At 46.7% G+C, this 27,709-nt stretch overlaps 1 protein-coding gene across 1 annotated transcript in view; it reads left to right on the top strand.

Moving 5' to 3' along the window:
* Positions 1–10,132: 10,132 nt before the first annotated feature.
* The window catches only part of EIF4A3 (eukaryotic translation initiation factor 4A3), an 82,922-nt gene continuing 65,345 nt past the window's right edge, over positions 10,133–27,709 (top strand). The window contains exon 1 of the mRNA XM_085612326.1: positions 10,133–10,462. Coding sequence (XP_085468452.1) covers positions 10,294–10,462 — 169 coding nt within the window. The 5' untranslated portion in view covers positions 10,133–10,293. The remainder of the gene's footprint in view (positions 10,463–27,709) is intronic.

Here is a 27,709-nt window from a genome sequence, read left to right as displayed (position 1 = left end):
GGTTTGAACTGGACTATGCAAGGAACACCTTGTGTGCCCCTGGCATGTCTCATTCCTTTCAGCCCACCCTGCCCCAATACACTAAAGGCTGTCTGGGGAGGTGCTAGCACCTCCCCAAGCAGGAAACCTATTGTCCAGGCCTCCCTGGCTGGGATCACTCCCAGCAGCAGGAGGTCAGACTTGTGTCGTGGCAGCAGCATCCATTTTGTGATGCTGAGGCTTTGGTCAGAGGCTAACAGTAAAGTATGATTTTAACATGTCTTTCCCTCTAGAAGGGGGGAATAATATCCTCATGTCCAGAAATGGTATGGGGGTATTATTCCACAGTGTTAGACACCTTACACGACATGTTTCGATAAAGCCAAACCATAGTTACCATAACCGTTTAAGATTATAAGGCACTTTAAGCGTATATGGTAAGCTATATCATAGAACAGCTATAAGGACATGGTTCCGAAAGCTGCAGACAGGCTCAGCTCATGCTAGAGCACCATCTCACATGTTACCAAGCACTCTGCCTCCAGGATTGTTAAGGCCTGCCATAGGAGTGGCTGATAGGTACACATGTGTCTATATGTAAGTTAGGTATAGGAATACTACACCTAAGCAAGGGGTGATTACACGACCTTGCCCCAGCTGAGTGATCAGCCAGTTGTGTCAAAATGGAAGGCCAGGCCAGGGGTGGCATAATACATGCTGCAGCCCCTGGTAGGCCTAGGGTACACCTATGCCCTGGGTACCTAGGGTACACTGTACAGGGGCCAATAAGGTGATCCTATCCAAATGGGTTATGCACCTAAAGTACATAGTATCAATTTAGAGAGAGAACAGCAGGGCTGTGGGTCTGATTAGCAGGCCCACAGCCACATCTAAGTCGAAAACCAGTAAAGCAAAAGCAAAAAGTGGGGGTGAACATAGAAAGCAGACCCTACTCTCCTACACTTACGACATGTTTTCTCTTTAAGTGTTCGTGTCACATTTTGCACTATGAATGAAATTGTACAAGAAATGGATATATAAATATATTTTTGATAAATAAATGAAACAAAAAATCATTTTATAAACTTACTCTTGGTCTGTGGGTATATTTAATTTAATGGACTAGTAGCCTATAATTGATGCATTAGTGTGAGGGAAGTGTTTTCTGTTTCTTTTACTTGTATTCTCCCTGACCACTTCCCCACCCATTTATTATTTCAGGGTCCCTCTTCCGTTTTTTTGGTTGACATTCACGTAGTCCAGCCGTGATGTAATAAGGGCATGGACTACTGTTTTCTGGGTGGCATTTGGTAGCATCCAGAGGATCTTACCCAACCATTTTAGAATGGTAAAGCAAGTAGCTGTAACCCTGACTGCGTGATGGTGCATTGTCATAGAATCGTCAATATGAAAACCCAGGTTGCGGACATGATCTACTGGGCGCGGAAGAGCACCCATCTCATCAGGCCAGTGAAATGAGCTCCAGAGGTCTTACTTTTTGACAAGGATTAGAACCTCGGTTTTGTTACCATTTAGCTTCAGATAATTTTGGCTCATCCAAATTGCGATTTGTCGAAGACCCAACTGGAGGCCAGAGGAGGAGCAGGAGTTAGAGTTGGAAAGTGAGAAGATAATCTGAGAGTCATCGGCATATGTAAAAAGAGTCAGACCAGCTTTGTCAGCAATGTCTGCTAGCGGCCTGACAGAGATTAAAAAGCAAAGGACTTAGAATAGAGCCTTGAGGGACTCCAAAAGGCGACAAATGGACATTAGAGCTATCTGAAGCAGAAAAAACCTGAAAGGAGACCACAAATGGCAAAAGATCTCAACGTATTTATTAGTATAGGATGGGAGATAGTATCAAACGCCGCGCTCAAATCCAACAGTATGAGCACGACTGTGTCTCCAGCATTAAGGTGAAGGCGTAGTCTTTTCGTGACCCCATAGTAGAGTGGTCTCCGTCGAGAAACCTGCTCTGAACCCGGATTGGGAAGGATGAAGGATTTTACTAGCTTCAATAAACTTGGAGAGGTAGAAATGGATATGTCTTTCCAAAATGTTTGAAAAAATGGACAGAAGGGAAATAGGCCGATAGTTAGCAAGAACCTTAGGGTCCGCAGTGGGCTTTTTTAACAAAGGGACGACCATTGCATGTTTCCAGGAAGACGGAACTTTGGACTCCTGCAATGAGGAGTTCAGAGGTTTCAGGATAACTTGCATATGAGAGGGACCAAGTTGTTTTAGAATGGAGATGGGTAGTGGGTCATTAGGAGAACCAGATTTAATTATGTCAAGAATAGTACCAAGGGAGCCCAAATTAAGAGGAGGCCAGGAAGCTAACAGGGGAGGGATAATGAGATGTTCCGTAGAAACACTAGCCAAATTAGAAGACGGCAACACACAGGCCATGGCAGTCGATTGTTGTTGTAAGGAACAATACAAGGAGGAGTTGGTTATTTCCAAGTGGATTTTCTCTATTTTGCACGAGAAAAAGAGAGCAAGATCTTCGCACTGCTTCTTATTTAACGGCAGAGGCTTTGCTATGGTTTCAGAACCCGCAAGATTTTTTACTAGGCCAAAGAGTGTCTTGGGGCAATTAGTGGCAGTAGTGATAGTTTTGGAAATATAAGTGGCTCTAGCAGTTTTACATAAATTGTGGTAGACTTTTTTGGATTTTTTGTAACCTTCTTTCAGATCAGGCGCATAATTTCTTCGCCATTTCTTTTCCAATGCTTTACATTTGGATTTTTCAACTTTGAGGGTCTCACTATACCAAGGAGCTGGGGAACGATGGTGAATCCGTTTTTTCTTAGTCAAAGGAAGGCACAAATCAACAGCGTCGGAAAGCCAAGTATGAATGTTTTTGGACATTACGTCAACCTGAGAGTCGAAAATAGGTACATTTACACTGAGAAGATTATTCAAGATAATTGTGTCAATTTTTTTCCAGTCTCTTTTAGAAGACATGGATGAGGGGAGTAAGGACGTAAAACTAGAAGGGAAGGAGATGATAAACTTTTGCAAAAAGTGATCCGACCAAGTGATAGGTGTTGCTGGTTCGCATTCAATAGAGGGAAGACTGGAGAAGATGGGATCTAGAAGGTGTCCAGCATTATGTGTTGGGCCCGAATTACACAAATTAATATTCATGGCCGCGAGATCCGCAATAAAGTTGGTACATGTAGCATTGGAACAGTCCTCCAAATGTAGATCACCTATAAATGAGAAATTAGTAGAACTCAAGAATAAAGGAGATAAAAGGCCAGGCAAAGTAGTTGCCCAAGAGGTGGAAGGGCCAGGTGGGCGGTAAACCAATAGGCCCGAAAAAGTAAATTTAGGATTCAGTGTAATTTTAAAAAGAGCAGCTTCACAGTTAGGAAAGTCTACTGGGTCAAGTTTACATTGAAAGTGTTGTTTAAAAATAATGGCTATCCCCCTACCTTTACCGGTAGCTCTGTCCATTCTAACGATGGAATAATTGGATGGTAGGGCTATTGCAATATCAGGCCCAGAGCTTTCATTGAGCCAAGTCTCAGTGAGAAAAAAAGCATACAGTAGTTCATCGAGGAGAAGATCAAAGATATCTCTTTTATGCTGTGGAAGTGAGCGACAGTTTAGACTGAGAAACAGAAACTTTGGAGGGGGGAATTATATAAATTTGTAATAGGGCTAGGTTCATTATTCAGAGTAAGACATGGCTGGGAAAGAACGAATGAGCAATTAGAGCCTAAACAAGTATTGCTTGCAACATTGTCAACTGCCAGTTGTATGCAATCAGTTCTACTGCTCGGGCGTAAGGCCAGGAGTTGTTTTGCAGAATATACCAGCCTTGGAACAGGCAATGGAACTGGGGTCGTGGCCCCTGGCCCCGGTCAGCCGCGGATGGGCGCAGACGGGCTTGCCTTTGGCGCGCCCGCTGCGCGAAGCGTGATGCATGAAAGTTTAATCCCTCCGCCAGGTCAGGTGACCGAGCGCCCGCAATTCCCCGCCTCCCTTCACCTCTAGCCCAAACAACTGTACCGCGATCTCCCTCCTCAACAAACGGGAAAGCCCGTGGTGGAACGGGGAGTGAGCGGTGAAACAGAGGCGTCCAAGATGAGAAGGTGAGCGTTAAGGTATGTGTGAATTTAAAAACACAGTGACAGTACTATAATAAAACAAACAGCATCCAGAGCATTGTTTAAGAAGTAAAAAGTAAGGAGCAGGACTTAACTCCCAACGCGCATCCGCTGCGCGAGCGTGATTCACGGAAGTTTAATCCCTCCGCCAGGTCAAGTGACAGAGCGCCCGCAATTCCCCGCCTCCCTTCACCTCTAGCCCAAACAACTGTACCGCGATCTCCCTCCACAACAAACGGGAAAGCCTGTGGTGGAACGGGGAGTGAGCGGTGAAACAGAGGCGTCCAAGATGAGAAGGTGAGCGTTAAGGTATGCGTGAATTTAAAAACACAGTGACAGTACTATAATAAAACAAACAGCATCCAGAGCATTGTTTAAGAAGCAAAAAGTAAGGAGCAGGACTTAACTCCCAGCGCGCGTGTTGGGTGTGTTAAGTTTCCAGTTGAAGTTGAGGTTGAAGGCAGCGAGACCCCCTAAGGGGGTGACGTCTGGCTACTGCGGGGGCCCAGGTACCTGGGGGGCGTGGCAGTAGAGGGCGACGACTGTGAGGTGGTGTGGGCCGGTAGCGGCGCAGGGCGGAGGAGGGAGAATGCGGGAGCGAGAGAGCAGGGCACCCTGGTGTGCCGCAAGCTGCACCCAACCTAGTTGGGCTGCCTCCACAGACACACCTAGGCACTTCACTCCGCAGCCGCGGCTAAGGGCGGCCGCGCTCTCACGCTCAAAGGTACCCCACTTGCTCACTTGCCTGCTGACTCGTGTTGCACCGAGCCTCCTTTCTGGTGTTTCTGGTTTTTGGGGGGTTTTGCTGAGCCCTTCACGGAACTGTGCTGGCGGCCCCAGAGCCTAATTGACTCCGAGTCCATATCCCAGTCTGGGTGTCGTCCTGCTCCGACGACCGAGCACCCCTGGTCCTCGGCAGACCTCTCGCAGCTTACAGTTCGCTGCACGTCACCACGGGTGCTGCAGGGCTGTGGGACTTGGCGAGTTGACTTGGTGCCGCCAAGGGGGCGGCGTTCAAACCTCTCCGCGCTTCTCTCACAGCGGCAACAGCGACAGCAGCAGCACTTCCACGCCCACCACGGCTCTCTGGGCAATCGCACTCGCACCAGCAGTCAGAACAGCGGATAATCTTGATACGGAGTCAGTTATTAGTTTTCTCAGAAGTATCTCTGTTATTGTAGGGGTACCTAAGGAATTGGTTTCTGACAATGAGGCACAATTTGTTGCTAAAAAATGTGTACGTTCTTGGAAGAACAGCACATCAAACACATCACCACTGCCTTTTATTCACCATCCGTCAATGGTTTGATTGAGCGCATGAATCGGTTTCTCAAAGAAGGCATTCAAACCGCATTAACCATGGGTTGGGATGCCAAGGAATTCTTTTTTTTAAAACTTTGGTCGTATTTGCTCACCCCGCATAGCACCACGGGAGTATCTCCTTTTCTTCTTTTGAGAAATAGGTTACCTAGATGTTCCATTTGTCCTGATTGGGTCAGGAATATGAATAAGCAGAAAACTAATGGCTTGTTGTAAGGTGTGTCTGCTCGTGTTGCCAAGAAACAAATGCAGTCTAAGCTAGCGTTTGACCACAGACATAAAGTGCGTACTTGTGAATTAGGGATAGGTGATTATGTTTTGGTAAAGATACCTAAAAAACTAAAAAAGGGAGAGTCCAAGTGGTCTGCTCCAGTAGTTGTTGAAAGGGTTTCTAAAGGCTCAGCCTTATTGAAAGGCAAACGTTGGAGGAGCAAATGGGATTTATTGAAAGTGTCTGAAGACGAAGCTAAAATAATATCTTGCATAACAAGCATTTACAATGCAATGGTCTCGGCATTGTTAAAGTTAGAGCTATTGGCATTGCTCATGACATTAATTTTGTTTATGTTTTTGTTTTTAAAATATTTAAAGAAACGGCATTGTTATTTACAATGTCAATAGCTTAATCACTCTCAAATGCGAGACCTATTGCATTTGCACCCACACACAGAGCCACACACACAAAGCCACCCACACACACAGAGCCACCCACACACACAGAGCCACTCACATAGAGCAACCCACACACAAATAGAGCCACCCACAGAGCCACCTACACACACACACACACACAGAGTTACCCCCACACAGAGCCACCACGCATAGAGCCACCTACAAAAAAAGCCACCCACACAGAGCCACACACACAGAGCCACACACACAGAGCCACACACACACACACAGAGCCACATACACACAGCCACACACACACACAGAGCCACACACCCACATACAGAACCACACACACACATAGAGAGCCACACACACACACATAGATCTAGACACATACACATTGATCTTGGGAGCCAAAGCAGAAGTGGCACCCACTTCACCTCCTGTTCAAATGTTAACGGGTCTCTTTGTTGCTTGTGGCTGTACTTGCGTGTTAAACTGGTACTAATGGTGTAAAACCTTTGTCCATGCAGTTTTAACATGTAAAAATGACAAACTAATTAAGCAATACCATCACAAAATGCACCGCATTATGATGCATCCGTCAGAGCTGCGCGTCACGTCACGGGGTAGCTTCGGCCCGCCATGAACATCACCATCTTTAGCCCGAGAAGAGGGAGCGAGCGCCAGGGGGAGGAGAGCGAACAGCACCAGCCTGAGAGGACAGGGGGAGGAGACCAGAGCAGCAGCTGGACACAGGAGCACCGAGGGAGCCGAGAGCAGGGGGAGGGGAGACTCTTCTTGGCTGCTTCCAGCTTGCTCCCAAAAGTCGCCCTCTTTGAGCCCACCCGTACGACTTCTCGCAGAGAGAAAGATTGAAAGCAGAAAAACACCGCCGAACAACAAACCAAAGTGCGCCTGCTCTCCTCAAAATTTGTTTAAACAAGCAATTGCATTAATTATGTAAGGAGGGAGAGGTTTTTTTTTTTTTGGAATGCAGCAACTTCCACTACGGGTTCGTCGTCGGGAATTGGGAGCCGAGGCTGCATCGTGCCTGCCTTCCTCCCAAATAAACACGAGAATGTCCGTAAAAAAAAACAAAAAAACAAGCCCACCAGAGAGGTTTAGCTCTGAGAGGTTTAGCCCAAGCTCCACTAAAAAGGGATAATTATTTATGACCCACTAAACATAACCTCCACTCCAGATAGGTGCAGTTATGAGGTAGTCCACAGACGCCATTCGCCTCAGTGAGAAAGGCTCTTATGAAGCACTCACTGCACGCTTGTTCCACAAAGAGGCAATACTTATGAAGTACTCTGAAGAAGCTCCCCCATGCACAGTCCATTATGAGGTATTCAACGGAAGCCAGAGCTCCCGCTTTACAGGGCCAGTTATGCAGCACTCCACCGAACCACCCTGCCCATTGAGGGGTAGTTATGAGGTTTCCACAGAACCCTCAGCATAACATCTACACGAACAGTTATGCGGCACCCCACCGACCCACCCTGCCAGTTGAGGGGGTAGTTGTGAGGTTTTCACAGAACCCCCGTCCACGCATCCATATGGATAGTTATGAGGCACCTTCCAGACCCCAGGCACAAACGGGCGTAGTTGCAGATGTCCCACAGAAGCCCCAAACCACCGAGGGGTGTTTACGACGAACCCCAGCAACCTCACAGCCATGAGCTGACATGTACCTCCGCTCCTCTTCCGCGATGTGTCCGAGCTGCAGTGGTGCCAGTTCAATATCCGCGTCCCCAGCTGCCTGTTGCCACCAGAGCCCGCACCAACTGAATGAGCCGGCTAACGGGACGGAGGCGCGCCTTTCTACCCGCGACTCGCTCAGGCGTAACAGCGGGCCGGTGTCGCCCTCGGCACTCCCTGGCAGACCCTCCCTACCGGAGCCGGCCTGGAGCAGGGAAAGCCGTCCTTTCCGTGGTGGAGGGATCAGCGGCGGTGGGAGGCCCAAAAATGATCGCCGCACCAGGCGCTACTAGTGCTAACAGCCGGCCACGGTCTCCACTACAGTTTGAGCAAAATGTAAAAGCACAGCAGGGTCCATGGACTGGGCATGGATACCCAACACAGCCAATCATACACCTTCCATCTCTTGGGGGCATCCAGGTGGGGAAAGTTAAACTAAAGGAGAAATCTCTCAAAACAATAGAAAACGAGAGAGACTCTCACAGGATAAAAATTTGGCACATAAACAGTAACAAGCGCAGCCTTCGGTAGCCGAGACCTAATGAACACGAGAACATCCCTGTAAAAAAAAAAAAAATACTAACACGCCCACCAGTGTAAAAGGGACGGGCTTCAAAAAGAGAAAGAAGCGAAAAAACACGGCCCGGAATCCGAAAAAGACGGGGCTTGTTTCGACAGACATAGCTCTTCTCCAATGGCTGACCAGCATTTAAGAGGCTAGCCAATGGAGAAGAGGGGCGGGTTCAAGCACCACTACTGAAAAACGTTAAATCTCGCAAGCGAGACTGCTCAAGCGCAGCCTTCGCTTGCCGAGACCTAAAAAGGAGGGAGGAATCTGATTATTTGGATTTCTCCAGAGCTGAGGCGGCTTTGATCAGCTACCAGCAGCCCTTTTTCTGATATCAAAGACAATTGTAACAATTTGGGGGAGTCAGGCTCCTTACATACCTCTCCTTTTGTAACGTATTGTTTGCTACCTCTTGTATTTTGTTTGCTTTTGATACATGCAAAACGGCCACCACTGCCTCATGTAACGTAACCTCTGTTTTAGTGTTTTGAGTGTCTGCCATTTATTGCAACACATTTTTACCTCTACGTGTACCTTGTATGCTCTTGTAACCTGCACACGTCACTTTGCTACCTCTTGTATTTTGTTTGCTCTTGATACTTGCACAATTGTCACTATTGTCTCATGTAACGTACCGTTTGATTCTGTAACATGCTCACTTGTCATTTTCCTCCTTATGTATCATTACTGTTCCTATTGTGAAGCGCTCTGACACCTTCGGGTAAAGTCCGCGCGATATAAAAACGCATCAAATAAAAATAAAAATAAATAAAAAATACCAGTGATACAGGTTTTGAGGAAGGCTTACCTTCTTGTGTCTTACAGAGAGGTGTTCACAATGTGGAGATGCCTTCTAAGTTCAAAGATGTTTATGTGGACTAACTCCTTGTTATCTCCAGTATTTCATTATTATTGTTTTCCTGTAGTTTTTTTGTATGAGGGGGAAGGTGTTGTACTGGTGTTATTCCTGTTTTGTAAACGTTTTCACGCACAGCTGTGATATGCGCTAGAGCGTAGTTTGTTCTTACTTCTCCACCCTCGCACCTCTGCTAATTGCGGGTGCCAGAACGTAGTGTGCATTCTATGTTTTGATTTGCTTAAAACATGTATCTGCGTGCAGATTCTTCTCTGCGCGCAGATGCATGTTTGATCTCAAACGGTGTCAACTTTATTTATACAGTGACATACATGCCAATAGACCCGATTCAGGTGGCAGACTACCGATTTTTCAATCCAAAAATGGCTTAATTTTATCTGTCTCCCGCCTGAAATGGCATTTTCTACAATAGAAGTCAATTTTCATTCTCCCGATTTTTCATTTTAAATCTCCCTGTCCTAAAATGTTGGCATGTATGCAGTGGTCCTTGACAGTTTAGTCAGTTTGCTTTTCTGCTGACAAGCTGGTGTGGGCTCCTTTTATTCTCACATTCTGCACTAAAACGTTCAGGGGATTTTTACACCCTGTTTGAATTCATACTTTATCTACAAGTGGTACCTCACGCCATGACACATGTACCACAAGTAGTATTTACTGTTTACGTACGGCACTTAGTAACGACTCGCTTGCCCCTATTAGCATTGAAGCTTTCCTTCTCGATAGCTAGGAAATGTTACCAGTCTGTAAAAAAACACGTATTTGATCTATCCTCAAGTCCATCTCCATAACCACTATTCTACCAACATGGCGCTCATGAAGGGCGCTCTATATTGGTTCACACAGCAGCACTTTAGATCTTTATTAAAACGGTAGTTTTCATGCTGCCCCACTAGTGTTTGTCCCTTTTCTGTGTTTGTGTTGCAAGATGAATAGCCTCTTTGCAGGAAGTGCACCGTACACTTCGGTCACGTGCAGAGGGTTGAGTCCCAGACTCCCTGCTTCCGACTCAGCTTCACGTGTAAGGCCGTAGGGTCATTGCGCATGCGCTCTCCGGCTCTGTTTTCTTCTAGTCTCGCCGGTGTTGCGCTTGGGTCCGGTGCCACCATCCCACAGACATGTCGTCTCCCGCGGGCCTCACCTCCGCCAGCTCGGCGCGGAAGAGACTTTTGAAGGACGAGGACATGACCAAAGTGGAGTTTGAGACCAGCGAGGAGGTGGACGTGACGCCTACATTCGACACCATGGGCCTGCGCGAGGACCTGCTGCGCGGCATCTACGCTTACGGTGCGCAACGGGGAGACTATGGGTCCTTGTGGGTGTTCAGAAAACTCTTGAAGTTCAAATGACCAGGCCTAAAAATGTTGACTCAGTCACGTGGAGTTATTGGGCTTCGCGAGGTCAGTGGCGACTGTTTCGCGACTGTTATTGGTTTCCTTTGAAGTTATGGGACGCGGTTTTCAGTGAGGTTGTAAAGCTCGTCCGGGTGTGCTTTTGGGGGATAGGTAAAGGGGTTTGGATCTCGACTTTCCTGAAAGAAAGTTTACTAGCTCTGGGTGTTGTGAGTTCCCAGGAGTGATCTCTTCAGGGAACAGGCAGGGGTTTTGCCAGTCGTTTTAGTGCTTGGTCATATAGGTGGGTTTCTTTTTAGGTCTCTGCTGGCGATTCGAGAGCTTCTTGAAATCAATACTGTTAGATCTGGGGGTCTCTAGTTGGCAGAGGTATACACCTTAGACCAAATAGGGACCCTTGCTTCTAGTCAGGGTACAGAGACACACACGGTAGATAACCCCTGCTCACCCTCTAGGTAGCTTGGCTCGAGCAGACAGGCTTATCCCCAAGGCAATGTGTAAGGTATTTGCACGTAGACACCACAATGATCCCCCCCTCCGCACACCACAAACTTAGACCACACAGGTGAGTTATATCAAAAATAATATATCTTTATCTAGTTTCCGCAGTTGAAATCAAGCATCCCAGGTTTACACTATATTCGCTTTTTTGGTTGGTCGGGATCGTAAGACGATAGTCTCTAGTCTCTTGCGTGATTAGATACTCACTGAGAATGAATCAGTTCGTAGGCTCTTGATGTTTAGGCAGCTACGTTGCTCCGGCGGTGTCGTTGCGCTCGTTGTAAAAGCGCTCCTCTGGCTGTTCGGTGCAAGGTTTCCACAACTCCCTCGACGAGCCCCTAGTGACGATGTCGACGTCACCGGAGTCAGCCACTCACAGTGCGGCTTCGTAGAGCAGGGAAGCACGACTCTCGATCTGCTTCAGGCCTCCGGGTCGCGGCAAGGCACGTGCCGATGAGCACGTCGGTCTTCTTGATGCGGCAACCGGTGTCAGGCCCGGGTCAGTGCGGCGCTCTCCAGCAAGACGGAGAGCAGCCAGCCCACTTCACAGGCAGATGTTGAGAAGCTTGGTAGAACAGTCCCCGGTCCCTGCAGCACACAGCAGCGCAGGGGGGACACAGCAGAGTCTTGAGTTCTTGGCAACCTTTCTATCCCTGGGTTGCGAAACAGGAGGCCAGCTCTTCTCAGGCCCTTGGAGATTCGGTTTAAGACACAGCACACAGCAAAGTCTTGTTTGGTCAAGTGGGTAGGGTCAGCACACAGCAAGACCCCTTCTCTTCCTCCGCTTCAGTTGTACAGCAGAACAGGTCAGCCCTTAGAGCACACAGCAAGGCAATCTTCCTTTAGTTCTTCAGCGGTCCGACTTTCAGCAGAGGTTCCTCTTGATGGTAGAATCTAAAAATCTGTTGTCAGGGGTCCTTTACTTATACCCCTAAAAGTCTTTGAAGTCTTTGTGCAAGTGGGTCCTGAGCCCGGTCTGATCCAGTTCTGGGTGTTGCTGGAGCACTTTGTTTTCCTGGCTTCTACTTTCTTTTCAGAGTGAGGGGCAGAGTCGTCAGCTGCCCAGCAGGAGGTGGAGCCAGCACCGTGGCAGGCAGGCACAGCCCTATTCACTCCCAGGTGCTATCTCCTCCCTCCACTCTCCTTGCAAATGTCACCATTCAGCAGAGGGCTGACTCAGCCAACCTCCCGGGGGATCCCCAGCCCCTGTCACTCTCAAGCCAGACAGTCAATCCACAAGCATGCCCAGGCACACAGAAGGGTCAGACAAGAGAACAGATACTCTCTAAAAAGTGCTATTCTCCAACTCAGGATTTAAAAACAACCTCTCCTAAAAGATGTGTTATTAAATGCTGAGCTCAGGGATATCAAACACTCATGTCTTATCTTGTTCCTATGAGAAGATAGGCGGATAGCCATTGGCACCAGCCTCCCCCATGTTAGCCTATGGAGCAAGATAACCTTGCAGCAGTGAACACACAAAATGGCCGTTGTTCACTACCAGAACATGTTACCTGCACTAGTACATGCTCTACCTTTTACATACACTGCACCCTGCCCAGGGGGGTACCTTGGGCCTTCCATAGGGATGACTGACGTGTATAAAAAGGGAAGGGTTAGGCCCGGTCAGTGTGGACACTGGCCAGGAGGACATGGCAGTCCGGGGACTGCAGGCAGGCCTGCGGTGGCAGGCCTGAGACACCATTTTAGGGCTACACAGGTGGGTGGCGCAATCAGCGCTGCAGACCCACTAGTAGCATCTGCCATCACCAGCCCTGGCACACACAGTGCACTTTACTAGGGACTTCAGGGTGATACAGATATGCCAATCAGGTATATCCAATCAATATGATATTTTACACAGGGAGCACTTACACTCTGGCACTGATTAGCAGTGGCAGAGTGTCCAAAGCATCTAAACCAGCAAAAACGAAATCCAGCACAGCATCAAAAATCCAGGTAGCAGAGGCAAAAGATAGGGGAAAAACCCACGCCAAGGATGTCAGGTCTAACAAATACGGTTTTGGAAGGGGACTGGAAGCCCCGCCCATCTTTTTAATTGGGTAGCGTCATCTTCCATGCAAAACGCTGGCTTCTGATTGTAAAGGAATAATAATAATTACTTTATTGCATGATTTTAAAAAACCTTTGCAAATGCAAGAAATAAAATGTAGCACATTAATAAGTTTTATAAAATTGAACCCCAGTTCCTATAAAGCAGTTTTGTTTTGTAGTTTCCAACATGTTTTCATGCGTCTAAATGCCCGCATGGAAGTTTGTCCAGCTGTTGTAGGGATCCTGAAATCTGAGACTCTGCCTGAGGTGGTGAACGACTTATCTCCTCCACCAATGTTTTCGCAGAACGGTCCATAAACTTAACCAGTGCACAGTTTAAGTTTGTATTCCGTGGGTCAAAACATGCCAATACTGCAGCTCTGCATGATCTAACTTCCTTGTTGTTCCAGCCCCTTCGTAGGAGGGACCTTCTATCCTTCATGAGGCTTGGGCACAGGCATAAAACATGAGTTATGTCTTCCCTATGATAGCCACAGAACCGACATGGTTCCTGAGTTTGATCTCTTTTCCATTTGGGAAGGTGGCAAGACAAGGGTATAGCCCCTAATCTTAGTTTTAAAAAACAAAGTGTGGTGCGTGCACTGAATGGTAAAGTTAGATATCTCTGAGGTCCCAACTGATCATATGATCTAAGAGTCATCCAGCCGTGACTTTTTCTTTTTGCAAGACTTGCCTTGTCTTCCAAAGAGGAGAGCCTTTTTGCGCTTATTTTTGCTAGTCTTTTAAACTCATTTTAACTAACGTGTAGATCCCATACTTTGCTCAGACCTAAGATGTTTAGCCCGCTTGACAAGTAGCTGTGCCCCGCTAGCCATCGTTTTGATTCCAGGTTTGCCCAAAGATGTTGCGCTAGGCTGCCCTCCTTGGATATCCTCAGTTTATGGCAGCTCACTAGGAAAGTCATCATTCTGGCCAGTGATTGTTTGCAACTTCCCAGTTCCAACCTGATTTGTGCCGGGGACGTATTTCCTGGCAGCTGGAAGACCGTCCTAAAAATTTTTTGCAATAATTTTATCAAGTTGGCCACTGTCCAGTCCTTTTAACACCTCACTTCCGTATGTTAAGGTTGGAATAATTTTTGCCTGTGTCACCTGAAGTGTTGGCGCGAATGTAGGGCTGAGTAATTTCCTGTGGATAGAGCGGAGTGCAAATGCTAGCGCTGTTCCTTTCTTTTTTTGCTCTCCCAATTGGCTTTTGTATCTTCTGTTGTTGTTGAAGAGGACTCCTAAATACTTTTGGCAATCGGTTTCTGTGATGCTTTCTGAGTTTAAGACCCATGCCAACTTCTTGGGCCTTCCCGGGCGAACCGCCAAGATTTTAGTTTTCTTGTTGTTTATCTGAAGCTCGTTCTTGATTGAGTATGCGGCAGCTGCATTCGTGAGCCTTTGTAGCCCTATCTTTGTGTTGCTTAGAAGGACCACGTTGTCGGCATATAGTAGGTTTGACAGCTGTAGGCTGCCTAATTTAGGAGCATGCGAATTGACTGTGTTTAAATTTTCCGGGAGATCCGATAAAAATAAGTTGAAAAGTGTGTGTGCCAAGACACATCCTTGTTTGAATCCTTGCGTTGTTAAAATTGGTCGAGATAGTCTGGAACAGTCACCAATTTTGATCCTGATCCATGTGTCCTGATGTAGAAGCTGTACTGCTCTTAATAGTCCATTTGGAATGTTCAATAAGGAGAGCTTCTGCCATAGCTTGGCCCTATTAACCTTATCAAGCGCCGATTTGTAGTCTATGAATCCCATGTAGAACGATCTAGTGCTAGACTCTGCCTGATCTATCAAGCAGGAGAGAGCCATGAGATTAACCGTAGTGCCAGTGTCTTTTGTAAATCCAGTTTGGTTTGGAGGGATTACTGAGCGTTCCTCGGCCCATGCCCTAAGTGAATTTAGCAGCATCCCTGCAAAGTACTTCGCCTCGTTATCGATTAGGGCAACTAACCGATAATTTTCTGGGGATTTTTTGTCACCTCCTTTGAAAATTGGAACGAGAATTGATCCTTGCAAGAGGGTGGGATGGTATTCTTTTCTAAGATGGAGGTGAAAAGTGGAGCTAGCTTGGAGGCCCAGAAGGCTGAATCTTCCTTAAACAAAGCTGGAGGAATGCCTCCAGGACCTGGGGCCCCATCTTTCCGACCCTTTTTGATCAGCTTTTCAATTTCGTCCTCCGGGACTGTACTGTGCTCAATGCTGTTGGCGTAATTTTGGCTGTCTGAATGCTTTTCGGTTGCCAGGCCTTTATGAAAATGTTCTTCCCTGTTTAGCACTTTGCAAAGGTGTTCCGGAGGCAAGTTAGCCACTGTTGCTACATTACTGCCCTCTGTGCCAATAACCTGATTAGGGGTGAAGGTTTGATGATCATTAAAGTGACTATGCAAAAAGAGGAACCACTCGGACTCCAGTATGTTTGATGAGGCAGCTTTCTGGACGCGACCTCCAAGGCTGTTTATCGTGCGCCAGAACCTCGCAGAGTTGGTTGTCCTTATGTCGCTGTATAATTTGGCCCAAAAGCAGTTCCAATCGGCCCTTCGATGTTCTCTTTTTACAGACTTTAAATGTCTTCGAGCTTCTCTCAGTTTGGTTATAGTTAGTGAGTCCATTGGCTTTATTTTTAGTTCCCACCATGACCGGTTCATGCTTCTTTTCGGCGATCGTATCACAGGATCCCAAGAGGACGGCTGTTGGGTCCCTGTCTCTTTTACATGCGTTATTGGTTTTGCGTGTTTGTCATACAGCTTCCTCGCAAAGTTTATCCAATTTGCAATTTGATCTTCGGTTGTTGTGGTGGTGTTCTCAATCATGTATTTTGCCTCCATTGCTACCTGCTTTAGATTTTTGACCGAGCACTTAATTTGTTTTAAATTTATCGTAAAGCTTTCGAAAGATTGTGCCCCTGGCTTGGCATGTTGAATCAGCCTTGTGCTAAGCATTATTTCTTGCGGGCTGTGGTCGCTTTCTAGTCTGTTGCCGGAGATTTGCTCCAAGAGGGGAAGGCTGACGAAAGTACAGTCAATTAAGGATGCACCAGTTTTTGATATAAACGAGAGGCCAGGTGGCTTGTCCGGAAAAAAATGCCCATTAAGGGCTCTGAGGCCAAGATGTTCTAAATTTCCTTGTAGGGTGCGGCCTTTCAGGTCCTCCTTGGTCCATCCTGGATGGTCCTGTGATGGTATGGCCCAGTCGCATACCTGTGATTTGGTTATCTCGTTTTTTTTGTAGGTCAGACATTAACCACATGTTAAAGTCTCCAGATAGTATAATATCTGCATTCGAGGATCCAGATCTCATTCCCAGCACCGTCGCTATCACCTCGTCTGAGAGGGTCTGCCTGGACGTGGAATTTGGGCGGATGTACACATTCAGTAAAATTATGGTCCTGGACTGGCCTTTGTAGGTGCTGAAAGAAATTCCCACAGACTGGATAAAGTGGGAAGGGCTTGCGAGGTCCCATGAGGAAATTGCATTGTTTGATGATATGTAAATGGCCAAGCCTCCACTGCCTCGTCCGGAGAATTTCGTTTTCAAAGCTGGAGTGTGGTGAGTTTTAAACCCTTCCAGGTGCTGCGGCTCCGCGAGCCATGTCTCTTGAAGCAATATGATGTCAAATGTCCGTAAGTAGAAGATCATGGCATCGTCCCCCAGTTTGTTTAATAGCCCATTTATATTCCATGAGCAGATCCTTAGTGGACAAGAATCTTGGGCCATTTGGTCGTTGTTTTGTCAGCGTAGCAGCCGGGTTTCGTTTAATGATCCCGCCAACCATGACCATGTGCAGGCCTGTTCCAGTCCCCTGTTTAGAATGTGCTGACCCTCTCTTACCTTTTTTTCTTTCGAGTCGGAGATGGGACTTTTAGCCCGGGCACTCCTTAGAACCGAGTAGACCGCTCTTTGTCCTGCGCTAGGGCGCTCAATGGCTCGGGTTTCCTGCAGAACATGTGGGTAGCCCGGTTCCCTGCCGGGGACTATGGTAATACCCCACTGCTTAAAGGTTTCCGTGTGCCCTAAGATTTTATTCATTGCCTCCGTCGATCGCCAGGAGACCATCGTTGTTTCATTTATTTGGCACTGGCCTGGTGCAATAAATTCTATCGAGATGATGTCTTGTGATGTTACAGCGTTTGACAGGCCTATGGCTTCTATCAGTTTCATGATGTTTCCACAATTTAGTATATCGCACCTTCCCTTGGACTTATACTCCGGGTAAAAGAGCGTGGAAGTTGTAGCTCCGTGAGAGAGGACCTCAGGGGGCTCAGAAAGTATCTCCAGCCCTGTCATGCAGTCCATTGGGATAATTTCTGCCAAGGGTCCGGGAGTTGCCTCCTTCGTTGCTTTGTGCATCAGTGTACTAATTGGCGCTTGGACCCCCTTGCTCTGCGCAAGTATTGTAAAGTTGCCCAGATAGTCATTATGCAATCTGCTGGCCTGGGCCTGATTTGGTATTTTAGTGCTGCCAGGCAGCTCTATAGGCCTGGTGTTCCTATTGTCCGCTGCCCTTGACGAAGGTTTCGAGTCCGAATGATCCAATTGAGTGATTATAGTTGGCTCTGTTTTCCCCCCCCTTTACTCATGTGCTCAGGGACAGCCCTGGCAGCGTCCTTTTCCTTCTCAGGGGTTGGGGAGACTGTGATTTTGTTTGGCCTTGCCAGATGGAGTTATTCCGATCACTGTTTCTTTGGTTGCCTCATCTGGTCTTATTGGAACTTTGTGCCCTGTTGATGCTGCTCGTCTGTGGGTATTGAATATTGGGTAGAGGCTCAGATCTTGCTTATGTCGGCGAATCTTATTGCGACCTTTCCTTTTCCTTTGCTTTTTCCCCTTGCCATTGGAATCTTCCATGACCTGATCTAATTGGGATGATGAGATGAGCTCTGCATTGCCCGCAGCAGAGGATTTTTGTAAGTTGTTCGTAGAATTGCCAATGGCCAATATTTCCGGGGATGGGGACATGGTCCTGCTTCCGGCCCTCCTAGACCTTGGGTTTGCCACCGCCATATCTTTGTTGGCGGGCTTTTTGCTCCTTCTTTTATACTTGGAAGGAGAGGCTTTGCAATTGTAATTTCTTTTAGATCCACCATCAAGTTTGCCATCATCTCTGGAAGTGTGCTCAATTTCTCAATTATTGGTCGGTAGTCACATCTTTGTAACGGGAGGTCGGCGTCTGCTTGGACCCGTCTAATCAAGTTGTTTAGATTAGTGATTTTATCATCTATATTAGCGACATACACCGCCAGTGTGTTCAAAAGGCTGATTTGTATGTCCATTTTGTTGGCTTGATAAGTCATGACATCAGCCGACTTTTGTAAGATGTCCAGAGCTGTGGCCCATGCCGTCTCCTGTTTAGGGTCTTCCTTCGTCCTCTCGTTTGGGGCCGGTGAGGGCCTAGGTTGGTCAGGAGCATCTTTGCCATATGATGAGAGCATGTTTTCCCATTCTTTTGATTCTAAAAAGGAGAGATCCCTCTCCACGGTACAAGCGTCCTCATTGCATCGCAAAGGCCTAGTCCAGCTCTGCCCATGATGTAAGGGCTGGGCAAAATCTATTCCACCATCCCCCCAATGTGGTGGGTACTCTTGTGGAGAAGATGGTGTAGTGGCGGAAGTGGCCGCTCCCCCTTCCGTTGTATCTCTTAGGCTGCCCTTTATGCCTGTCTTTGTTGGTAAGTCAAAGTGCTTGGGCGTAAATTCTGGGCTGACGTGGGGGAAGGCTGCAGAATTGACTACAGAGTCTCTCATTGTCTCTTGGTGCAATGGTATGGTCGTAGTATGAGTATTCCCAACAGCAACCGAGACTGGAGATGAAACCCCCAGACTGCTCAGCATAGTTATATTAGGGTCGCCACCCCCCTGTGATGTTTCCAGTGCATCGAACTGTCTTATAACTATGGCCTTGCTGATTTGTGGCTTGCCAATCTCAACGTTCTCGCCTGAGCTGCCCTTACAAATGGTCACTTTGGGGCTCAGAGGGATAGGTAGTCCCTTAATTTTCGTGTTACTCGAAAAGACGGCTGACCCTGCGTCTTTTAGGAAGGCAAATTTTGACGTTATTTTTGGTTGAATGCTGGGTGATTTGTGGTGAGCGAAGCCAGCTTCCTGCCAGTGCAGAAGGGAGGTGCTGGCTGTAGTACTTCCAGATGCACTTGGCGACAGGTCAAGTTTCCGAACTATGTCAGCAGTGAGTATCTAAAGGATGATTGTAAAGGAGGCTTCTTAGTCCCTCCTTGTTGCCGCCTTGTCTCCTTTTGGCCCCGCCCACCGGGATTGGATCGTTTACTGGCGGCGTGACACTCTCTCCTCCATTAGTCGGTACGCACTTTTTTCTTCTCATTCGGCTTTGGCAAAGTCAGCCGCATGTTTATTTCCGCATTGCGCTTTCACTTGCAGTGAAAGCGCAATGCGAAAATAAACACACGGCTGCCTTTGCGGGACCGCCACGCTTGTTTTACTTGTTAAATAATGGCGGGCGCAAGTTTTATCCCACGTGACTCGTTTTTTTTAAAATTTTATTTACATAACACATTTTGACGGAGCACATCTTAATTTTTAATCGCTTATGCTTCTGTAGTCATCGGGGTTTAAGGTCAATATGATGTTACTTTTATTATGTTTGCCACTAAGTAATCGCTCCAAAGGATCCACAAAGCTCGAGCGCTCTGTCTGACTGCTTTAGATGCTGTTAGGTCTCTAGGTACAGGAAGGGGTCAGTAAAGGGTGCAAACCTCTCTCTTCACATGTAGGTTTCATACACTTAAAATGGAGGTGACCGTGCCGTTCACGTTCTAGTGTCTATGATGCACGTAGTTTCAACGGGCTGGCTTTAAAGACGGAGTATGTGACGAGCGAGACACGATCTCTCCCCTTTCTTGTCAGGGTTATTCCCCGTAGGAGGAACCCTACCAGAGGGTCACGTGACGATGGTAGTGAATCACAGAGCGTGACTGGCGGAGTGACGCCGCTGCCGTCGGAGGTCCTGGAAGCAGCTGGGCTCTCTAGGCCTCCCAAACCACAACAACAAACGGCAGTGATCACCGCGCGCCCCTGTGTTCACGCACATCTCACCGCTAATGGCGAGAGATGCTTCTGTTCCCCCCCCCGCCCCCCCCCCATGTGAGACGGATGTACATGGAGACTTTGCCTGACTGCGTGCGGAGGTCACAGGGCGGGCATGGCAGGAAGAGGTAGGCAAGGGGTCAAAGGGCTGGGTCTGAGACAGGCTTTCCTACTGCCTGGAATGTTTGTGGGAGGGGGCAGTGCCCGTGGATGGCTCTCTACATGATTCTCTTTGTGGAAACAGTTTTTCAATGCTGTCCCCTTGTATTCCCTCTTTGGCATTTGAAGATTTTACCTTAAGAGTCAAATCACTTAATCTCCCCGTGATTACCGAAAATGAATGTCATTGTGTAATATAACTGGTGCTCATGTAAAGCGCTCCAAGAAGCCTTCACTTGATCCGGTGTGTCTTAAAAACTACAGGCCTATTTCACTCCTTCCATAACCAGTAAAGATCATTGAGCGCCATGTGAGCAGGGCACTTTCCCAGTTCCTAAAGGCAAATGATCCAATGTATGAGGTTGAGTTTGGATTCCGCCCAGGACATGAGACAGACACTGCCCTGTTGACTGAGTTGGATGATCTTCGTCTGCGTGCAGACAAGGGTCAACATGCCATATTGATCCTATTAGATCTGTCTGCCGATTCGACACGGTCAATCATAAGGTCCTTCTGGAGCGGTTGGAGGGAGTGGGGGTAGTTGGTGTGGCACAGAAATGGTTTCATTAATATCTATCTGATAGATGTCAGGCCGTGGCTTACCCCCCTTTTCGGGCCAAATTCACCAAAATCCATCATGTTGTGCCGCAGGGCTCTACAATAAGCCCCATTCTGTTTAATGTCTACATGCGTCCCCTGGTGGATATTGTTAAATCATATGGCATAGGCCTGGTAAACTATGAAGATGACACCCAGTTGATCTTATCACTGGAGGGAGAAGTCATCTTTCTTGAACAACTTTCATGTATGTATGCAGAATATGGTTTATTGGTTAAGAAACAACTCTCTGCAATTTAATGCAGATAACACTGAAATCCTCTCTACTGAGGGTGGGAGAGTGCCCTATTCCCTTCCGGTCAACTTCTGGCCCATTCCAGCTGACTCCCCCTTGCGACCATCTAAGGCAGTCCGCAATATGGTAGTTACTTTTAATGAGAAACTGACCTTGGAAACACACGTCCATAAAATATGGGGACCTGTTTCTCTCTCGTTAGGTTTCTGAGGAAGATTCTCCCTCAGCTCCCTGCTCAAACAAGCCCCTTGGTAGTTAGGAGCGGGATTTTGAGCAGGTTGGAATATTGTAATTCACTACTGCTGGAATCCCCTAAGTTTCTGACTGGGAGACTGCAGAGAATTCAGAATATGGCAGCAAAGTTGGGTCTGACGCGCCCCGTCAACCCTCTTCCACTCAGGCCCTTGTGGAGCTGCACTGGCTTCCCATAGCAGAGGATCCACTTTAAATCCCTCTGTATTGTGTTTAAGGCACTGCATGGGTTGGGTCCCATACCATTGCAGAGTAAATTCTGCTGGTATGCCCCTCCCCGCTGCCTTCGGTCCTCTACAGCTTACTGGGTGAAAGTACCCCAGACTAGAAGAGTTAAGCGGGGGGGGGGGGGACAAGCTTTCAGTTTTTCCGCTGCAAGACTTTGGAACAAACTACCCCTAGAGTTGCGACAGATGAAAGATCTTTTATCTTTTCGTAAACAAATTAAAACCTGCCTCTTTCCCAGAATTTAACATCTTTCTGCTCATGCTATAGTCCTTGTTACTGTCTTTTCCCTCTTTAGCGCCAGGACGCTCGATGGGTTGCAGTGCGCTTAATAAATTCCTCTTACATTACATTACAATACATCCAGGCCGGGTTCGTGCTTTATAAACAAAACTGAAAGTGAGTCCTCTCCCTGGGCCCCTTTTACTTCCGTGAGTCTCCCGAGTGTGTGGTTCTCTTTTCTTGATTGTATGCATTTCCTAGAGTATGTCTTTCATGGGTCTCTGGGTGTCCCCCCTCCCCTCCCCTTCTTTCAGTGCCACCCAGTGGAGGAGCAGGCATCATACAATAGGTGGCTGTGGTGCCCCCAGTCTGCTGCAGAGGGACAGCCCAGGCCCCAGCACATGTAAGAGCCATCTTACTGTAAGGCATTTAAAAGTGACACTTCTGCTGGCCTGATTCTGGGGTGGCTGGAAGAAACACCAAATAGACTTTTTTACCTGTTCTTCCCTACACCTCTTTCCACTCATGCCCTGCTTTCTTTTTCTTCTCAGTTTCGATTTTCCGTTGCCTGTTTCGTCTGCATGGTTGAAAATTCAGTTTATTCATTACTTCTCGCGGGGAGATCAAGATCTTCGTTAGTCCCCTAATTGGTGTGGTGTGTCACCCTAAAAGGGGTAATTCAGACTTCCATGGGAGTATGTTTCTAAGTAGCTGCCAAGGTTTGAGTTTGCTTATGTCTGATTTCCATAATTTCTCTGTAATTATGAGCTGCCTTCAACGACCATGAGGGACACTTTCTCGAGATCAAAATCAAGCAATGAACTAGAGGCAAACATATAAATGTCAGAAATTACACCCATTTGTGCAACGAGAAATTCTAAAAAGATATTAAAACTGCTGCAAAGCACCAAGGAACTTTTTTACACACTTTTATTAGTTATGTGACTGGTAGAGTCCTTCCTAGGTCCTGCATGAAATCATACATATAATCCTGAACATCCGATTTTTGACATCATGACTAATTAACCAACTACACGTGTGCGGCAAATAAATTAGTGTGACAAAAGGCCAATTTACAAAAAACAAGTGTAGTGCTCTCGTGTATTCATATCCTAACAAGTGTTGAGAATGCATCGGTTTCGCTTATGTGATTAAAAAGCTGTTTTTTGTTAGATGTAGCTTAGTGAGCAGTTGCGTAATGTAAGTTACTGAAACCATAATGCTTTCCAGGACACTGCATTTTCATTTTCTTAGCGATGTCAATATATTGAGATCCTTGTTCCTCCTTTACACAGATTAACCATTACAATTGGCATTATCTTGTTGACTCATAAGCACACACAATATATTGCCTTTCTCCATTTAAAAAAAGTCATAACACTTTAACAGAGTTTCAGTAGCTTATATTGCACAACTGCTCACTAACCTACAACTTACAGCAACAGCTTATTATTAATCACATAGGCGAAACCGATGCGTTACCAATGCATGTTATGTATATGCTACTGACAGTCCGGCACTCGGGCAGCTGCTACTGTATTTTTCTTCATCATCTTGTACATCGGCTGCTGATAGGAGACCACCACGAAGAGAGCACGGGTTACTATGCCGCTCTGGTACTGAGTCTAGCGGATGACTTTAAGCAGCTTTCGCCCTTACATTAAATTATTTTACGAGTGCTCCTGTTACCACACTCAGAGATATACATATCTATTGGGCATTATCCCTCATTTACTGAAGGTCTCTATATAACGTTTCCCGGACTGATGCAATTCTATGCAATAAATCTTTCTCTGCCCTGAAGAAGTTTCCTTTTAGGAGACGAAACGCGTCGGCTATGGCTTTCTTTTGCTAACAAGATTGTGATACTACATACCTGTGATATGATGTAATAAAGAGAAGATTGATTAAGAAAATAAAAGTGACTTCGTGGAAAATCCTTTAAATATCATGGACTCTTTTAAATAGTGCTGAACCTATTTTGCATGTATGTTTGAAAAGGACTCACGTCCTGATTTAAGGAGCTCAGGGGGAAGTGTTCCTTGGTTCCTTGCACTATTCTAGTTTACACTGAACGACACTATTCACTTGTCAGGTGCGGTGATATAGCCTTCTCCCTCTTCGCATTTGGTTATACTAATGGTTGTAGTTCTAGTTGCCCCAGTTCCCCAACCTTTTTCTAGACTTTTGTGGCCAACTAACTTAGGGCCTTTATTCTTCCTATCTCCTGCAGTCAGAGATTAATTGGAATCCTAGTTTTTGCACCACATATAAATATGGTTGCTTCAGTCTGCTGTCTTTTTCTCAGAACTCTTTAAAAAAAAAAAAAAAAAAAGTCGATGACTTCAAAGGTTTCTTCTTAATTGTGAGTCACCGTTTCTTCCCAGTTGGTCAATGGCGATGTCTTGAATATGGGTTTGCCAAAATATCTTCACAACAGTTTCAAAGTTGTCCATAATGGTGTTACTCATCTCATTTGGGGTCAAAGGAAACATGTTTCTCGGCCATTGTCAGACTGAACAGGCTATCTGTACAAAAGGTTCACTTTTAAACTACAGTGCTTAATGCACAGGTTTCCAATGCATAGCTCACCAGTACCTTGTAAGTAGTTCCTTGATGCCCAGAACATAATTCAGAGGTTATCCCTGTTGAAAAAGACAGCGCTACACCTTTTTAGGTCTCGCCTAGCGAACGCAGCGCATGCGCTGCTTCGCCTTCAGCAAGACTATTGTTGTCAGTTTGGTGCGCGAAGGGAGACAAACCATGTGCGCGTACGGACAGGCGATGTGCACGCGCATGGCGTCTCCTCTCTGGTTTCTGATTGTCCTTGAGGCGAGCTCCACAGTGACGTCACTCGTGCTCACCTGCCAGCGCCGCCTGCACACTACATTCCTGCTAATATCTGCAGCGAAAATCTCGCCCAGCTTTCTTCCGTAAATATTGATGTTGAAAAGGGCGCGCTGTAGATTCCTTTTAACCCCCTCTTCACCGCAGAGTTTTGAGTGGAGCGCACTCGCAAGGGGGAGTTCGGTAGACAGTGTATCGATTTAATTGGGAGAGGATGTGGTCCGTCTGCTAGACTTAAGCGTCCCACAAGCGAAGGCAGATGGCAGCAGGAAAGAGGACACAAAATGGCCACCCGTGGAACTATCTTATATTGATTCTCATGGTGACGATTAAAACACTTCTAAATCCGAAAAAAAAACTAATTTGTGCCTAGTCTCTACTGGGGAGATAGAGCCATCGGGTGGTAATCTCACAGGCTCGTGACAGACCGGAAGTCGTGCTAGGTACAAATGCTGCTGAGCAAAGAGACAGGCTGCACTGCAAATCAGCTGTTTCAACTCGTCTCTGTGTTTCCTCCCCCTTGCGAGACTTTGTGATTATTAACCACAGTCGTGTAACACATTCTCACCTCTTCTACGGACCTAAAGTGCTTATGGAATCTGGGTGACTTCTCCCTGGGGTTCTCACTTGACCTACAACAGTGGCCTGCTGTTATTGTGATTGGTTGTGTTTCACATTATTTAGAGGTGAGTCGCACTGGACAGTGTCCAGCAAGGTAGGTTGTAGCAGGTCGATGCATTCTCTAGTATGGGGTAGTGGCTGGCTTGGCCCTGTTAAGAATCTGCGGCGAGCTTTATGTGCGTGCGATTTGTGTGATTCCCTTGTGATGTATAGGTTTCCATTGCTTGACAATGATTGAAGGCATCTTTACCCATTGTGTGGCGTTCTTTCCGTGTGTGTGTGGGGTAGCTTTGCTTTTAGTTCCCAGCTCAGCCTGCTGCATGATCAGTCTGATTTGCGCGTTTTCCATGCTCACAATTTGTATGCTGCGATGCACAGTGACATAGTGAGCCCTCACGACAGCAGTAACAGTGGGAGGTGCCTCTGGGCTTCCTCTCAGCAGTCTGTGTCTCACTAAAACTACAAATAGAGCTTCTGGACCCCCTTCAGGCAAAAGCCCACAGTAACAGTTTACAGGAATACAAAGATGGAGCTAAGGGGGAGGGAGGTGGGGCATGGATTTGCGGAAGGAGGGATTTACAGTGATAGTGGCAAGGATAAACCATTCTGAAAGGAGGAGGGAACCACACAGAGGGAGCGACATAAACCTAAAACAAAGTAAGAGTAAGGAGGTGAAAGAAAGATGAAAATGGTATCGTACCAGAATTATGTGTCCTAAATATTGTTTACAAAAATAATACTCTGAGTTAACCCTTTCGCTGCGGCGGGAATTCCGCCGCAGCGCTGGGGGGGGTTTGGGGGTGGCGCGGTGCTCATGACGGAACCACTCAGTCATGAGCCGCGGTTGAGCTGTGCTCATGACGGAGTGGTTCCGTCATGACTCCGCCCACTGCGCTAATCGCCCGCACAGGCGGGGAATTAGCGCCGCGTGGGCGGCGCGGCCGCCAACGGCCGCAGCATGACGGAACCACTCCGTCATGAGCACACGGCGACCGTGGCTCATGACTGAGTGGTTCCGTCATGAGCGGGGAAGGGGTTAATAGTACAAAGTCTACAATCAATTGAGAGATATTTTCGCAAAAGATATTTAGGCCGCAATACACAATTTTTATTATGAATATTCTGGGATACAAATAAAACAAATTAAAAGAAATAAGAAGGAACTTCAACAACCCTGGGCCCACTGGCAGTACTGAGTTATTTTTGTATTTTTTTTTAATCATGTGTGCCCCACAGGACCGCCTGGGAATCATTTCACTACAAATTGACAAAATTGCTTTAAAATGCACCTTTTTGCCATATATATATATATTTTTAGGAGATCAACACCCCCCACAGCCCCAGTAACCCATACACTCACTATTTGTAATTTTCTGGCTATTACCTTGGAAATGCATGTTGGCAGGCAAATACTAGAAAGTGGGGCATCTGTAGATGAAGAGCGAGCCTTGCGCTAAGAGTACAAGTACTCCTGGTGGAGCATCTCTATTATCCTTTATTTAGTTATTTAACTTTTTTAGATTGAACTCCTTCACCATAGGGTTTTAGTGCACTTTACAATAAACTTCAAATGGGTGCAATACAGAGGACAATAGACTCAGATTCACTGTGAAGCATTTCCATTCTGTAGTCTGAGAAAGAGCTACAATCAATTTACTAAACACTTAAAGAGACGGTTTTTAGGTTGAGCCTGGGCAGCGCATGCACTGCTCTGTGAGGCATGCTGTCCTGAGGTAGGGACTTGAAGCTCCACCCACCCTCCGCGCATATTTTTCATTGGCTCGTGTTATTATCCACTGTAAACTGGCTGTGCATTGTTAAAAGGCTTAGTAGTCCCTCCTTAGTACTGCCTTGTCTCATTTTGTAACCTCCCATAATGACACCCCCTGTTAGGTGTCTTGTTACTCGGTAGGCTTTAATTACAGCCTCCGAGTACTATTTTCTCAAATAGCTTCAGCAGGCAGGACACGCTTTCTTTTAACGCTTTAAAAAAATGTATAGCATGCATGTGTAACGCAATAGGTCTCGCATTTGTGAGTTTTAAGCTTTTGGCATTGTAAATGATAATGCCTTTTATTGATCTTTTTACAATGCCAATAGCTCAAACCCTCGTAAATGTGAGACCTATTGCATTGCAAATGCTTGTTGTATTCTTTTGATGACCTCCAGCCCAATCAATAGCAGGGTTGCATGCTTATGCACAAACACAGACTGATACACCCTGTAGTATCTGCAGCATGGCCACATGTGTCAACTCTCAATTTAGCTAAGTCACATGGAGAATGGCCATTTTGCAAGCCATATTCTCTCAGTCCTACAATTTCTGCGAAAACTGGACCAAAAAAGTGCTAGCAATAGCCAGACCGAAGTCACCAGAG

The sequence above is a fragment of the Triturus cristatus genome, chromosome 6 (assembly GCF_964204655.1).
Source record: "Triturus cristatus chromosome 6, aTriCri1.1, whole genome shotgun sequence".
Lineage (NCBI taxonomy): Eukaryota > Metazoa > Chordata > Amphibia > Caudata > Salamandridae > Triturus > Triturus cristatus.
The sequence above is the reverse complement of the archived record's forward strand: the minus strand, read 5'-3'. Positions and strand labels throughout refer to the sequence as shown.